Source organism: Orycteropus afer, unplaced genomic scaffold (assembly GCF_000298275.1).
Source record: "Orycteropus afer afer isolate SDZICR_OR568_19922 unplaced genomic scaffold, OryAfe1.0 scaffold00026, whole genome shotgun sequence".
Classification (NCBI taxonomy): domain Eukaryota; kingdom Metazoa; phylum Chordata; class Mammalia; order Tubulidentata; family Orycteropodidae; genus Orycteropus; species Orycteropus afer.
Window position 1 is genome coordinate 16,003,425 of NW_006921613.1, and position 16,887 is coordinate 16,020,311.

Below are 16,887 nucleotides of genomic sequence, written 5' to 3' on the forward strand. Positions count from 1 at the left end.
TTTTTTTGTTTTTACTATGATTTAGTAGCAACTGAGGTTCCCCGATATTAACCCCTTGGGAGCAAGACCCAAGTTCCCTCATTCGCACATTAGCACCTAAAAGTCAAGGGGTTAAATAACCAGCACAAAAGATACTGCACTTCTGATTGTAGCATTTGGCAGAACTGAAAGGAAAGGAAGTTGTGCTACATGTTGAAGGGATTGTGGGCAACAGAAAGAAGACACCAGAAGAAGATAAAACTTTGTCACATGAAGTCTTCATAGTCTTGTACATATCCTCCATCATAACCACCATAGTCTGCCAGATCGTCTTTCATGGTAGCCTTTAATCCCCCTCCAGGAACCACACCTTTCTTCTTCTTTTTGGCTTTGCTTTGCTAAAGATGAAAGAGAGTTAATTCATGAGATTCCATCTAATCTGAGCATCTAACCTGTATAAGCAACCCTCATAGAGACACCAAATCCTCTGGTCCCAGAAAAACTCTAGTTTTCCTAAAGGAAATCCCCACCTAAGGCAACAAGTGCATGTCTGTAAACAAAAGGTATTAATGGCACCCATACACCTGTTATTCCAACTTAAATGGTACTGGTGAATTTCTTGACTTTTCCATTTCTTAAGTCAGGCTCCTACTATATTTGTTGATAATAATAGTGTAACTGCCTCTAAATGCTGCCTCATTGTGAATTTTCCTCCTTGCCTATACCCCATCCTAATGGAATACAATTTCCCTGTACAGCTTACTCTTACCTTCTCTTGCTTCTGTTTTTCACTGCAAAGCACAGTCAATGAATTGGTAATCTTTTTCAAGTCATCAATTTCCACTAAAAAAAAAAAAAAAAAAATGGGGGGGGTGTATAATATACCTTGATTTTTAAGCATTTTAGAGAGTAAAAAGAATTATACATTTTTCTAAAAGTGTTACAAGAAATCTAATTTTTCCATCATTAACTTTACTAACTTTGGAATAGCTATGTATTTCTTTTTTTTTTTTTCCCCAACGTAATATAGTAAAGAAACAGTCTATGGCTATGCTCACAAATTAGAACTCACTAAATAAAATGGCAAAGCAAGAGACAAAAAATTTAACTTTATGATGATGACATGTAATCACCAAGACACCATTGATTCAATAAAAGAAAAACTTCATAGTGTCATCACTCACAGTGCTCCCACCACTCTCCATCACCCAGTCTGCACAGCTGCAGGGAGAGAACCATGCTCTTCCACAGCACATCCTCTGTGCTCTGGGAGGAGCAGCTGAGTGAACAGGGAACAATTCTTAAACCCACAGAAGAAAAAAACTCCTGGCATCTTCATTTTCTAGCACAGAAACTAGAATGACAATAGTGGGTATCTCAGAAACCTGCGTCCTACACCAAGAGGGACCAGTTAAGTGAACCTTATAAAATGGAAGCTGGAAACAGGCACCAGTTGTCAGATACCAAAAATTCTTCAGGTGCTTTGCTTAAAAAGCATCTCCAGAAACAGGAAAAAATAATACATGTGCAGAACAAAAAGATCAACTATGATAATATCCCTGTTCAAATTTAAAACCTAACTCAGTGATGATTTCTCAAAGAAATCCCAATTTCAAAGTCATTGCATAGGATTCCTATGAATCCTAACTGCAAATACTAACAAAACCAGTCCCTTCCACATTCGTGCTGCACCACCCACGTTGTCACTCCCATTCACCCTGCCCTAAAAAGTGTGACTCTTGTCAGGGCATGGCACCACAGCTAAAGACACAGAGGCCATGCATGGGTGCCAGCTGTCAAGCTAAAGCCTCACCTAGGATTAAAATTCGATATACCCAAGATCATTTCCCCAAAATAATACTTCCTAGCCACTTAGGCATAGGACAAATAGTGTACAATCCCAATTATATGAGAGATCTAGAAAAGACTAAAGGACAGAGACCAAAACATGGGGGTACAGGCAACAGGGAGCTACTAAGGTATTCTGAGTTTCTGTTTAAGGTAATAAACATTTGGAAATGGAAAGTAGTGATGACAGCACAACATGGTGAGTGTAATTAATGTCATTTAATTGTACACTTAAATTTTACTACAATTTAAAAAGAAAAAGATAAAAAAGAACAAGCCACTGCTAATATTATTAACTGCTGTGCTGACAAGCCCAGATGTCTGGGAAGCCACTGTATAACATAATTAACAAGGCAGCCTCAAAAAGCCTCCCTGAAAAACCCCACAAAACATTCAACTTACTGTGTATTTGCAGAACAACATGCCCAAGGTAATTACTAACTAGCAAATCCTAAGTTATAGAATCCAAAATGACTTCCATCCTCCTGAATATGGTGTGTCTGTCCTTAATAAAATCCACCCACCAGTGTTAGAGATTAGAATTACTTACATGAAATACACACGTCTCGAACTAAGGCTTCCAAAAAACTGGCATAATACAATGATTTTTCATATTGTGTAATTTTATCTTTTAGTAACTTTCCAAACTCTGTGAAGTCATCTCTTGAAGATGGGTTCATAGCATCTATTCCATAAACTGTATTATTAACACCTGTAAGACAAAGCAACATTGAAAATGTCAAGATAAATTTATAAACCAAACAGCTACTTTAATGAATTTCATTCTCAAACAGGGGCTTATTGGGGACCAGGGGTCCATTGGGGATTCTTGGGGATTCATAGGCCCTATGAATTTGGATGGAAACAAATTTACATCTTTATTTCCACTAACCTCTAATTAAGCATTTCCTTCCATTTTGATGAAAGGTAAGAAATCACAGTGTTATTAGCAAAACCTGACTCATCAATAGTACTCACAGATACCTCAAAAACAGTCACAGTCATTACTTTACTCATTAGACCTGTCACTTGATCTTGTTACTTAATGCATTAAGCAGCCCACAATTACTGCATTACAGATTTGTTATTTTAGTATTTTGGCATCTGTTTCAATATAACAGGTTTCCTTTCTAAGTAAAATCCTCCACATTTGGAAACATTACATTGGCACACTCTGGGGACAGTAGAGGGAGAGAAATCAAGATTTCCTTTTCAAGATGGGAAGTCCATCAGACCCAGCTATGATTTGACCTAGCACTGCACAGGCCTATGAGATGCTACCATCTCCCCATACAAGCAGTTCAAGAAAGCAACCTGTGAGTGCAATAGTTGGAAACCTTTTAAGGAAAACAAGATCATCATTTAGTTCCTGTTACAGTGTAGCAAAACATCTTAAAGAATGAATAAAGATTTGTTCAGAGAAATCATTATCTTCAGCAGAATAAAACTGTTTGGAATTTCAACATAGTTTTAAATTCAGACAGTGAATCTGAAGAAAGTACGTATTTGAAAAATACCTTCCGAAAGTATCAGTGCATGTGAACCTAAATCACTTGATACGGGTCTGTGATGCTCTCCAAAATGATTTTGTCAATGAAAATCTTCCCAAACAAGGATTAAAGGAAGAAAAAGCAAAATTGGTAAAGCAGATTCAGGAGAAAGCAGTCTTTTTTGGAAGCCAGAAATAGTCAAAATGTATACATCAAAGAATCTGTCTCAGTTATCACTGTTAATAAAGAGGTGGAGAAACTGTAGCCAGCTGCTGCCTTCAGAGTTGGGCTCAGCTGGATCTGAGGAGAATAAGAAACTAATTAAGCCTGACTGAGCTGACAGACTACTATGGGTTAAATGGTAAACTGCTAGACTGTAACAGAAGTGATGAAGAATTCATAGGTGTTTAATAATTTTTTTCAAGAATTATCTTTTGAGAGTGACAATTTAAAGATATATTTTAAAGGGAAGGCATAAACCATTAAGGGTTAAAGGAAGGTATTCTGGTCAACATCCATTTAGGACACTGTTACATAAATATGAACTAAGTGTCAATAGAAATTTAGTATTTTGTATAAATTGCCAAAGAAAACTTGATTATTTCAAGAATGTAAAAAAAAAAAAAAAAACACCTTATGTTTAGAAAATAATTTGCACAATTTCTGAAAACGATTTTAATAAACTATTTATTGTGAAAAAATAAAAAACATTAAGAAGGGTCTACAGGTTTCACCAGACTGCTAAAGAAGTCCATGACACAAAAGTGATGCTCTTAATCAAAGGGTGTGTCCAAGAGCAGCCCAGAGAAAAGTGAGGAGAGGAAACAAGCATAGGAAACGAAGATGGATCCTGTGGAAGTATTAACTAACTTCAGAAGCTAAGGGCAAACCACATGTTAAATCTCAAAAAGAAAATCTTATTTAAAATGGTTCTAGGCTGAAAGAGCTATTGTACCTTCTCAACAGTCAAATAAATTAGTCAGCAGTATCACTGTTTCAGTATTTTTTGTTTCGAAAAACACATTAAAATCTTATAACCAAACAATAATGACTGTATGAATGCATAATGTTTTTACCTTTTAATCTGTAACTGGTACCCTACACCAGGCTTTTTGTACATTGCATAAACTCTTCTCTTTATAAACCCCATGGGCAGCTTTTACCAGCCTATGAAGACATGATAATGGTTGAGTGCCCTCTAATTAGATGAGTGCGGTAAAGACATGCTAGCCACACTGGTGCACCAGGGCACTCACAGCAACTCTAGCCCACTTAGAGATAAGGTCATACTTCCCATGGAAAGGAGAGTGGTCACTACAGCAGTCTGCGTTACCCATTTTAGGGAAGAGGAGGGTGGGGGGAAAAAATGAGGTTCCAGTTCTTAGATTTCAATTTCAAAGTTACTTCAATGTTTCATTACCAACAACAAACTTGGTTAAATGAAATGAGAACTTTACTTATCTGGTCACATTTCTTACTCTGTCTTCCTGTGCCATGTAGCCCTTTCCTAGGAATAATCTGAGCTTATTATATATCTGCAGGATCCCAAATATGGTTTTTTTTTTTTCCACTCACTAATCACAGCTGCAGGCATAGCACAGACAAATGGAAGCCATCTAAAAGTAAGCCATGCTGAGGGCCAAGAAGGATGACAGAAAGAAGTGCCCATGAACACAAGGCAGCACAGCTCAAATGGAACACCCCACCTTACCAGCATCTTATCCAAGTCTTATCCATACTTAAGACAACAGGACATAGCTACAGTTGGTTCAATACATTAATTTCAAAGCTATAGACCTCACATTTCCTCCAATTGATAAAAATATTCAAGGCAGCAATACATTTTATTTGGGTCCAAGGACTTTTTATCTTAATACTCTATAGATAGCTAAAATAGAATCATTGAAAAAACGTGAACATGTATCTCACTTTATGTTTTCAATTAATGAAATCTTAAATATACACAAGTTAAACACTGCTTTCTAGCAGTGAGTTCCTGTTTATGGTCATGGGAAATCTGGCAATGATTCTGGGTGATGGTTGAACAATATAATTAATGTTACTGATATCACTATGTTGTACATCTGAAGGGTAAAGTTATGATAACTTATTAGCCACAGACAAACACCTTGAGAGTAAGTGAGTCACTGGGACCGCAGGCTCTGGACTATGATTGCTGGGGACATAAAATTCAATTAGCGTAACGTACTACAAAAAAAAAAAAAATGTTCTACATCCTACTTTGGTGAGTAGCTACTTGGATCTTAAAAGTTTGGGAGCAACCATCTAAAATGCAATAATCAGTCTCTTCTCATCTGGAGCAAAGAAGAGTAAAGAAAATCAAACATACATGGAAACAATTTTTCTTTGTCCAAGGGACTAGTAGATCACAGAAACCTCAGCCTACATGACCTGAGACCAGAACAACTAGATGGTGCCCAGCTACCACTGTCAACCACTCGGAAAGGGATCAAAATTGGAGATCCTGGATAGAGTAGGAGAAACATGTGGAACAAAGTTCAAAATCATAAAGACCAGGCTTTAAAAAAAAAAGATCAGGCTCATTGGTCTGATAGAGACCGATGAGCCCCCCCCCCCCCCAGATTATGGCCCCTAGTCACCCTTTGGGCCTGGAATTGAACTCACTCCTATGAGTTCCAGCCAAATAATAGGCCTACAAGGTGAACAATTACACCAGGTAGGTACACTCCTTAGAAAAATCAACCATGGAAGATCAGAAGGGCAGCATTTGCGCAGGAAGAAAGCTCAGAGGGAAGGCAGGCATAGTAAAGAAGGACACGGGGAAAAGGTAACTAGAGAGAAAGCAGAAAGAGAGCTGTTACACTGTGGGGACTGCAATCAATGTCACGAAACAAAACATATATAAGCTGTTGAATGGAAAATGATCTTGTAAACTTCCAGCCAAATCACAAAAAAAAAAAAATTGTGCACCTGAAAAATGTTGAATTGACAAACGTGAAATATATACATATAGACACAGATATAGAACAACTATTAAGAAAAGCTGCTTCCTAATATCTAAATTAGCCAGTATCATAATTCTTCAAAAAAGATGTTTTCTAAATCTTCCTAGCCCGTAAGACTTCCGGAGTTTTTATCTGGAACTATTATTGCACTTCACCCCCCATCTTACCAAAAGTTTCTTTTGCTAATTCAAGGTCTGACTCTTCCTGTAATTTCTTTAGTCGCAGTTTATCTGCTAATTGTTCTTCTGGTGTTAAGACTTTAGATTCTTCAGGTTCTTCTAACTAAAAGGAGACAGACATGAAGTAAGTTTTAAAAAGGGCTGCAATTATGATGGACCTAGGACATTTCTGTATTGTATGAATTTTTAAATAGGCATACATAAGTATAAATAATAGAAAACAATAAAGTGATTATAGCACTTCAGGCCTTTTTCTAAATAAATATATTAATTCAGATACAATCTACGTAAGAACTAATGAGGTGGATATGACTACTATCCCAATTTTATAGATTAAAAAACTAAGACACAGAGAGGGTAAGTAACACCACTGGTAATACAGCAGAACTGATACCTGAACCCAGGAAGACTGGGTTTATTTCTATTACCCTTTTTCAAAATAAAAAACAATAAGGAATTGAGATTTTCAGCAAGGTGAAAATGATACTGATACACTGCTGTAAGACTGGAACAATCTTTCTAGAGGACAACTCGGTATCAAGGTAAAAAACGTTTTTATTTCCTTTAACCCATTAATTCTGCTTCTAGGTATCTAAAGAAACCAAAGAGGCACACAAATATTTTTGCACAAGGATGGCAATTGGAATTTTAGTTGTACAGATACACGTCACTTAATGACCACATGGTCCTATAAAATTTGTTTTTTAAAAGGGAAAGCAGCTCTCCTTTCATTATTTCTCGCTAATGGTTATAAAGACCCCAAACCCAGACTCCTACAGCACTGGAACAACAGGTGGGATACAGGCAGATGAGGCAGAGGACACGGCTCTGGTTATGGGCTCTAGGGCTTTGTCTGGGGGCAAGTTCATGAAGGGCTGCAAGGCCAAGACTTCTCCCGCCGCTCAGGTGGGCAGAACAGTGAGCAGGCCTGGGCATGTTTTGCTCCCTCCCCACTGGGTTCCTTTCACTCTGCTCCTCCCCCTGCCCTCTTAGCCACTGCTGCACTGTCCATTTTAGCCTCCACCAGCAGCTACAAAGCAACAGCAACAACAGCAGTGGCGGAGCGGCAGCAATGATGCTGTTCAAACAACATCCAAATCACATAACATTCCATGTCACAGAATATATCATGGATATTAAACAATACATACCTGTAATTTCAAATAAAGACAACCTAAATGTGACAAAATGTCATATAGACACGGTCTTTTCACATATTTATCTTTTTTACTTATAGTGAACCCTCCTTGGGTTTCCAAGGCGGTATCACTACAGAAGATTGCCCAACCTTCCTTCCAAGGAGTGGCTGGTGGGTTTGAACTGCCAGCCTTCTGGTTAGCAGTCAAGTGCCTTAGGCACTACGCCACCAGAGCTCCCCTCCTTTCTATGTACTACAAAGTAATTTTCTGTAACAAATATGTATTACTTTTATTACGAGAAAAATATCTTCAATAAAATCTGGGGAAAAAAGTGAAGGGAATTTGTGCCCTTCATGGTGATTTATGCCTGAATAGTTTGAATATTTTGATTCAAAAGTCTGTTCTGAAGCAGGTGACAATTTATTTCTGATGGAGAAAATATGAGTGAAAAAGGTAGTTATAACAAGTTAGAAAATCTGAGCATACTTTCTCAAGAGAAAAAGAGACATTTCTTGACTTAACTCTTAGTAGTCCTGAACATCATTATTTATTTCCTGTATCAAAATAAAAAATATCTTAACTCAGTGCTTGGCCAATAATAAATTAAGTACACTCAAAGGTTTCTTCATTGGGAAAAATTAGATGTAACTAAGTATATTTCTAACCTTAATGACCAGTCAATACAATGCCTTAGACTGAGCTGTAAGATTCATTGCTTTTCTGATCATAGAAGCATGTATGTAGGTATATACAAACACAAATTATTAAAATACATTTGGCAAATACAAATTAGTACAACCCTCATGGAGGGCAACTTAGGAATATTTATCAAGACTACAAATGTGATATACCCTTTGACCCAGCAATCCTATATTTGGAAATTTAGAAATGACACATATACATGGTTATTCACTAAAGAATTATTTATGAAGAAAAGGATTTGGGGAAAAAATACAACTGTCCATTAACAGAGGACCAGTAAAATAAATTATGGTATATCTAAGACAAGGGAATATTAAGTAGCTCTAAGAGTAAGGAAAGACAAACCAGAAACTAATGCAAATGTTTTTTATAGGGGGTGATAAGGGATCATAGCTTTTGATCTTGGGGCATTTTTCAGGTTCAAAAAATAAAGTTAAATAGAACCTTTGAAAACAAACTGAAACAAATGACTCTAAAATTGTGTCAAATTAGACAAAATGACACAGGGAAAACAACTCAAAGTGACTTTCGATCCCAAGACTTGATTATACATTCTCAGTAGAATACAGCCTAAGTCCCAAAAGATAGTGACATACAATCCCCTGGCATCCTAGCATTCCTTGTCCTTCCCTCTGCTCCTCAATTCTGACAGTACCTCACCAAAACATAGAAGCTTGCAGGAGTATAGGGGTAAGAAAGGACATCATCAATATGGTACTCGGTATATTCCTACCCAAAACCCAAACCGAACTCATTGCTGCTGAGATTGCAACTCATAGTGACCCTGAAGGACAGAGTAGAATAGCCCCCTAGGGTTTCCAAGGCTGTAAATCTTTACTGTAAATCTTCCCACAGAGCAGTGGGTGGGTTCAAACTGCTGACCTTTCAGTTTGCAGCTGAGTGTTTTAACCACTGTGCTAGCAGGACTCCTGTATCGCTCTACCAGAGATAATTTTATTTCTTAACTTTCATTTTCCTCCATGCATTGTTTTTAAGCCCAAACAAACTGCAGTGGTGACCAGAAAAGGAATTGAGTCCCTGAAGGAAAGAGAACTATTTAGTTTAATTTCATCTATTTCTGTACTATTCCTTACAACTGCTCATTACCTCAAACATATTGACAGAGCAAAATATGTTTTCCTTATGGTGCTATAGGTGTCAGAGTTTTGTTGCTTTTTTTTTGGTGAAAATGTACACAACAAAACATATACCCATTCAACAGTTCTTACATGTGTAGTTAACATTCTTCACGGTATGTCACCATTCTCACTATCAGTACACATACTGTTTCACTACTGTTTACTAAGACTCTGTGCCTTAAAGTTCTCATGCATGCCTTAGGGTTACTGTTGTCAATCTGATCTCATATAGGTAATTTTTAAAAAGAGTCCAACGCTCAAAGCAAACATTCTCTATTAATGTCACTGTAGCTTTGATCTAATAAGTAACCAATCTATCAGTTTCAAGGTTGATCATTCTTGCTACTGATAAAGGGATTAATTTATATCTCTTCATTTAATGACCTTATTACAATTCCAAACTTCTAAGTAATGTTTTGGGATCTCAGGCATAATTAACAATAAATAAATTTGTATTTTTAAGCTTGCCCACAATGTTAGAATTTTACTTAACAAATAATATTCCACTTTGGATACTCCCAGTAATATAATTATCAGGGAGGAGAGAAGAACTGCAGAGAAATCATAACCTTCATTCAGGTCCTTCACAATGTTGGTGGCAATATTGGTATTATACAAAAAAATCAAATAAACAATTATGTTAACATTATTAGAAACCAAGATTTTTAGTATAAAAGTTAAATCCTATATTAACTACAGAATAATCAACATGAACTAATGATTTTACACATGTATACGTGTGTGTCTATGTGTGTGTATATAAATTTGTTTATTTGCTAGGTTTGTCTATGAAAAGGGTCCCCAATAATACTGAGTACTTCCTAGCACCCAGAGTAAGTCTCTAACTACCATTTTGCTTAAAAGGAACAATGGAGAAGTAGCCGATTCCAGGCCTAGGGCAAAGAGTTTACCAGGTGAGTCTGGTACGTACTATTCTGCCAAAAAACAAGGAAGTTTCAAAGACTAATGGGTTCCATCAAAAGGATGAATGCAGTTACCACCAGCTTAATGGGTCTGCCTGGCCAAAACTGAGAATTTGACATCAAAAAAATAATCATTATATCTCAATAAAACACAATGAATTTATAAAAACATGTAAGTATATAAATGAACTCAGGAAAGAGAAAATTTTCTTAAATTCCCTCATGTTTCACTGCTTGAAGTTATTATACCCACTCCTTACTCTGAAAACTGTTAACTAAAATCACAAATTTGTAATCTCTAATAATGAGGCAATGATCAATCAAAGATACTAAAACTAATGGGTGAAATGCTGATGTGAAACTGGATTACTTGGGGGAACAAAACATCATTTTATAATAGAAGGGGCAGACTGTCACCACACCTTAACCCAGCTATCACTTTTAGCATCACTATTAATAGGACAGACATCATGTAACTCCTAAGTCATTCAATATGAAGTACAAAGCATTACCTCTTAAAGTGTTCTGACCAAAAGTGTTTATAAAACTGAATGTTTTAGATGCTGAAATTTTAGTTGTCCAGTATTACTGGAAATTGCAACCATGAAGAATCAAGACAAATCCGTAAGGTGTGATGTTCTATAAGAAGCCTGGTCTCTTCAACAAGTTAATGTTGGGGGAGGGGGAGAGAGAAGAAGAGACTCTTTAGAGAACTCAGGATACATTAACAACCAACTGCATTGCATGACCCTTATTTAACAAACCATATGTAAGAAATATTTTTGGGCTAGAAAAATGCATATAAACTCACTATTAGATGATATTTTAAAAGTATGTATTTGAAAAAAGTATGCTATCTGAATCATGTGAGAAACACCCTTACTTTTTCAGAGAGGCATACTGAAATATTTAGAGATAAAATATCATTATGTTTGTTATCTACCTGATTATATTTTAGAAGGAAAAAAAAACAAGAAATATGGAAAATTATTAAATTTAGGTGATAATGTATACTACTATTCATTATGCTATTTCCTCTATGTTATGTTTAAAAATTTTCTTAAAAAAAGGTCAAGGAGAGAACAAAACAGCTCTCTGTGACCTACTAAGAAAAGATCTCCATGATATATAAATAAAAAAGCAAGAGGGAAACAACGTGTAACAAAGGAGAGAAATAAGAATAGGAGAGGAATAAGAATATATAGCTGTATTTGACATAAGACAGCTTGGGAACCACAAAAAAAAAAAAAAAAAAAAAACAGTATTGTGGAGTGGAGGGGAAGGAACAGGATAAGTGAATGGTTGGCACTGCTGATTATTATTTTAATTTTTAAACCATATAAACGTATTTTCAATTCAAAAAAACAAAACAACAGAATATTCCTGACTGTGCCCCACATAATCAAAGAACAAAAACACATATAGTACATGGAAGAAAAACAGGGACTTTGTATTCCACTCAATACAGGCAAAAATCAATCGTGACTCCTCCCGAATGGAAAGGGAAAACTTGAAATGCATTCTAATCCAAAAGTTTCTGGATTTGTGCAAAACAAAAACACAAACTCAGTTTATTTTGGGATTCGTCTGTCTGATGCTATCCATTTATAATCTTCACAGAGACCTTCAAATTGTAGTGTTCACTGCCTATTAGATACTGTACCACTACTGATGTGAGACGTCTATATTTTAAAAAATGAGTAATACTTGAAACAGTTGCCATCAAGTCAGCCTCAATTCATGGCAATCCCATGTATGTCAAATCAGAAACTACTCAGTTTACAATGGCTGATTTCATTTCCCCTGCAGAAGCAGACTGCCAGGCCTTTCTTCTGCAGTACCTCTAGGTGAACTCAAACTTCCAACTTTTTAGTTAGCAGCTGAGCACGTTAACTGTTTGCACAACCAAGGGGCTCTGAATCTTACTTACTCTCTTTTTAATTTCTTCTTGCCTTTTCTTTTGTTGCCGTTCTTTTTCTTTGATCTTCTCTGCTATTTTTTTCTTTTCTGAAACTTTTACTTCTAGAAGTAGAGAAATGTTTTAATTATAGTTATTATGAATATTTTCAGTTTATGGATGACACAGACATGATACACTTCAAGAGATCAAACTTCTCCCTAGCACCAATTTAATATGGTGATTTCCTGGCAAGTAAAAATAGGGAAGTTCTAGGAGTCTCCCTTTCTTCTCTCTACTCTGATCCCTAAAGCCTAAAATCTCCCTTCATTATTTCTCCAGCTCTTTAAGGCAGCAGTTAGATCAGTAACTATAACCCCACATTTTCTACTCCCTCTTATTTTGTAACAATACCTGGTACTAAAAGAGTAAAGCAGCACTCAAACCAACCAAAACACCTAATTATGTTTGGAGGAAATAGAGAAGAGCTTCAGGGGGATAGAATAAAGTGGGAATGGAAGGACGTTTGGTTTCTAAATACCAGAATGTTCTATTTGTAAGCATTTCATCATTTGTTTTAACATATGCACCAGATGCTCACCCAAGCATAACACCAAAAATGGAGGAGCCTCTGCTCACCTGGTTTTTCTTCAGTTTCTTCTTTTTTTTCATCATCATCATCATCCCAGTTATCCTAAAGAAAAAGATAACTCCATTAATAATCTTGCATGTTTGTTTTTCCACACGAACTTTATATAATAACAAATCACCAAACTCTGTAAAAATAGAATTCTTGAACAGGGTCTGTCTTTCCATTTCTTCAAAACTACTTTTGTTGTCTTTCAGGAATGTTTTAACATTTCCCTCTTAGATGTTGTACATATTTCTCATTAGGTTTATGCCTAAATATTTATATTTATGCTTGGAAGGAAGGTTGGACAATCTACTTCTGTAGTGACACTGCCTCGGAAACCCAAGGAGAGGTCACTACGAGTCGGATCCGACTCAATGGCAATGAGTCTGTGCTGCTACCATAAATAGGTTTTTTCCTATTATGATGTATTTTGGGCTATTCATTTTTATATATTAATTTTATACTCTGCTATCTTATTTACTAAATTCATTTATCATTTGAGTTTATCATTGAATCTCTAGAGTTTCCCAGACATGCTATCACCTGCAAATGTCTACCAATTTTTACACCTCCACAATTGACTGTTCTATCTAAGTGCACTGGCTAATATCTCTAAGCACAATGTTGAACAGCAGCAGAGATAATGGACATCATTACTTCATTATTGTTAGTGGAAATGCCTCTAGTATTCTCCATGAAGTGCTATGTCCCCACACCACCAACCAATTTTTATCAATCTTTTCTTTTATTGCATCTAGATTTTGAGATATAAAGTTTTTTCTTACAGTAAGGAATTCACTCACATTTTCTTCTATGGTTCACTTGTGTGGTTCCACTGTTTTTTTCACTTAGATCCCTGATACATCTGGTGTTTTGTCTTGTATATGGTGTGGTACGGATCTAATTTTATATTTTTCCAAGTGGCTACCAGTTGCCATAGCACCATCTTTGCCCCCTGAATTTCCCTATGTATTTAATCTGTTTCTGGGCTTTCTATTTTATCCCATTGGTCTATTTTTCTATTGTTTTAAATACAGAGGCTTTTATAGTATGCTTTAGTATCTGATAAGGCTAGTCCTCCCTTGTAGGTTTTCAGGGTTTCCACTGTTTTGCCGGCCATGTCTGCATGTTTGTTTTTCCATATGGATGCCATAAAACTCCATTAAAAAGCTTCTACATTAATAATTAAAACATAAGACACCAAGCCAAAACTAACAGCCTCTCTTAAAGTGATTCACAGTTGTTTTAAAATAAAAGTTGAGGGGACTCTATATTTCTTATGAAAAAGCATCCCTCACAACACTGGATAATGAATTCAATCTATAGAACATTTAAGTCCAGTATTAAAGAGCAGTCAAGAGTCAATCAAATTCTTCATGGACCCTACTCCCTAACAGGAGCAAGGCACTTTGAGGTAATGTTCTTCAGATCTACACTTAAGCATAACTCAGTCACTGAGCCATTTCTAAGCTAAAAAAATGAATTATCAACCAAAAAAATCTTACGGCTCCACAGAATTTCAAAGATTCAAGTCTACTAGGAATAGATAACAACACTGTATTTGAACAGAGCACTAATCTATGCGCAGTCGACAGCTAGAGATGAGACAGTCTGCTTCCGTAAAAGATTTATAGCCTTGGAAACCTTATGGGGTAGTTCTACTCGTTCCTAAAGGGTCGTTATAAGTTGGAATCAACTTGAAGGCAGTAGGTTTGGATTTAGTTCAGCTAAAATCTGGCAGCAACAACCAGGCGCACTATGACACATCATTTGAAGCTAAGCCACAGGACGGCATATGTAAATCAGGCGGCCCTGATGCTACTTGAAGAGACAGATGCTGACTAATATGCCAACACTATGACACCAAGCTTCTGGTTTTATAACAAGATAGAGCTTAAATCCGAATGTATAGGTATATAAATTAATCAAGCATTGATTCTTTATAAAAACCTGTGAATCTGCCAAAGAAATTAAAAAGTCAACATCCATATTAAGGCTGTATAGTAGCCGAGCTGCCACTGATTCTGCAAACAGGTGGAAGGAGCTCTGTATTAAAGTAAACACTGCATTTTATAATCACTTTGTCCTGGCAATTTAACCCACAGCTCACAATTTTAGCAGATTTAAAGCAAATCAGCTTGCCATTATTTGGATATCCAAGACACTAGAGTTAGAAATTAGAGATCAAATGTTTGTATCACCTTGCTAGTTTGTTTAACTGCTTAGGTCAACACTCCAGAGAGTTCTTTTGCTTAGGTCAAAAGAACCAGAGAGCTAAAAATAAAAGCTAACTACCAGGCATTTTTTTCTTGTTGTTTTTAATCTTCACAGAACATAGGAAGGCTGGGTCTGCGGGTTGAGTGTGATACGCTGCTTAGGCAGTGCTTCAGACAGGAGGACCATCTGCTTATTTCCATGATACGTATCTGCAACCCTCTACTAATAATCTTGTTAGGTGCCATGGTGAATCATGGTGACCCCACGTGTGCAGAATACAAGTGCCCATAGCATTTTCGAGGCCATGACTGGTCAGAGTAGATCACTAGGCCCGATTTCGAGGTACCTCTGGGTGAGTTCAAACCAACCTTTCAGCTGTAGTTGACTGCTAAACCAGTTGTGCCTCCTACGGACTCCTTCTGCTAATAACAATCCAAAAACCCACACTCACGGCCATCAAGTCGATTCTGACTCATAGTGACCCACAGGATTTCCAAGGCTGTAATCTTTTGCGGAAGCAAACTCCTTCTCCTGTAGAGGGCTGATAGATTCAAACCACTGACCTTTTGGTACCACCAGGGCTCTTGTAAGAACAACAGTAAAAAAGTAATATTATTATTTAATAATACATAATATTATATTCTATAAAATATAATAATATTATATGCTGAGAACTTACTTTGCACCAGGTACCATACCACTTAATATTGTACCACGTAAGTGGTACAATGTTTAAGCGCTTGTCTACTAATCAAAAGAGGTTTGAACCCACCAGCCCATCTATGGGAGAAAAGACCTGGCCATGTATCTGCTCCTATAAAGATTACAGCCTTGGAAACCCTATGTCTTATAGGGTCATCATGAGTTGGAATCGACTTGGCAGCACACAACAACAAACACAGTTAATCCTCACAATAATCCTATAATGTTGTTGCCCCCATTTTACAGATAAGGAAACTGAGACCCAGAGATAGCTATCCCACAGTCTCAGTGAAAAAAATGGAGGAACATGTCCTAATTGGGCCAAAGTTCCTTTAAAGTGTCAGAATAAACAAGATCTTCCCTGAGTTCTGAAGTTTAAAACAACGTTCTGTCATGTAAATGCTACGCAGGATCCCCACCAAAATTCATTCTTTCAGTTAGTTCTGCTATGAATTCTACCTGGGATCATAAGGAATGTCATCAAAGAGAAGGGTTACAGAGCATGCTTTAAAAAAAATAAAAAAGAGAGAGACATGCCCAGCTGTATCAGTAACCCACCCTCAAACTTCAAATTGTCTGTGGTGGCTTTCTATTAATTTTAAGAACTGGTCTAGCAGCCTCTGGTACTAAGAGGCCAAAAGGGGAGAGGTATGGTGTAACCCTATCCCAATATCCCCAATATAGAGAAAAACACAACTGAAGAGCATTTTAGTTCAAAGATGTGCCTCAATTCCTCTTCCAGCAAAACACTACCTCTATTCCTATCCCTGGCTTCCCCTTCAAACATAAATCTTATCCCAGACAGTTAAGTCTGCACCCATCAGTGCAGATATAATGAGGCTTCCAAGAGGCCTCCATTCCATCATAAACTGGGTTTTAGTAGCAAAAGCAGTGATTCCTTTCAACAAATCCCAGGAATAGCCATGGCACATGTTGCTCACTTCATAAAAAGACAATGAAGGCCCATCACAAAAGAAGAAATTGAACAGGTCATCAAAAAATTACCAACTAAAAAAAGTCCTGGCCCAGACGGTTTCACTGGAGAATTCTA

General features: G+C 36.8%; 1 protein-coding gene and 1 pseudogene across 1 annotated transcript in view; one reads left to right on the forward strand and one right to left on the reverse strand.

Moving 5' to 3' along the window:
* Positions 1-245: 245 nt before the first annotated feature.
* EIF3J (eukaryotic translation initiation factor 3 subunit J) overlaps positions 246-16,887 on the reverse strand; it is a 33,549-nt gene continuing 16,907 nt past the window's right edge. The window contains exons 3-8 of the mRNA XM_007935234.2: positions 12,923-12,977; positions 12,317-12,408; positions 6,472-6,586; positions 2,378-2,539; positions 749-822; positions 246-377 (exon numbers count right to left, since the gene is read on the reverse strand). Coding sequence (XP_007933425.1) covers positions 246-377; positions 749-822; positions 2,378-2,539; positions 6,472-6,586; positions 12,317-12,408; positions 12,923-12,977 — 630 coding nt within the window. The remainder of the gene's footprint in view (positions 378-748; positions 823-2,377; positions 2,540-6,471; positions 6,587-12,316; positions 12,409-12,922; positions 12,978-16,887) is intronic.
* Positions 3,024-3,728, forward strand: LOC103192316 (annotated as a pseudogene).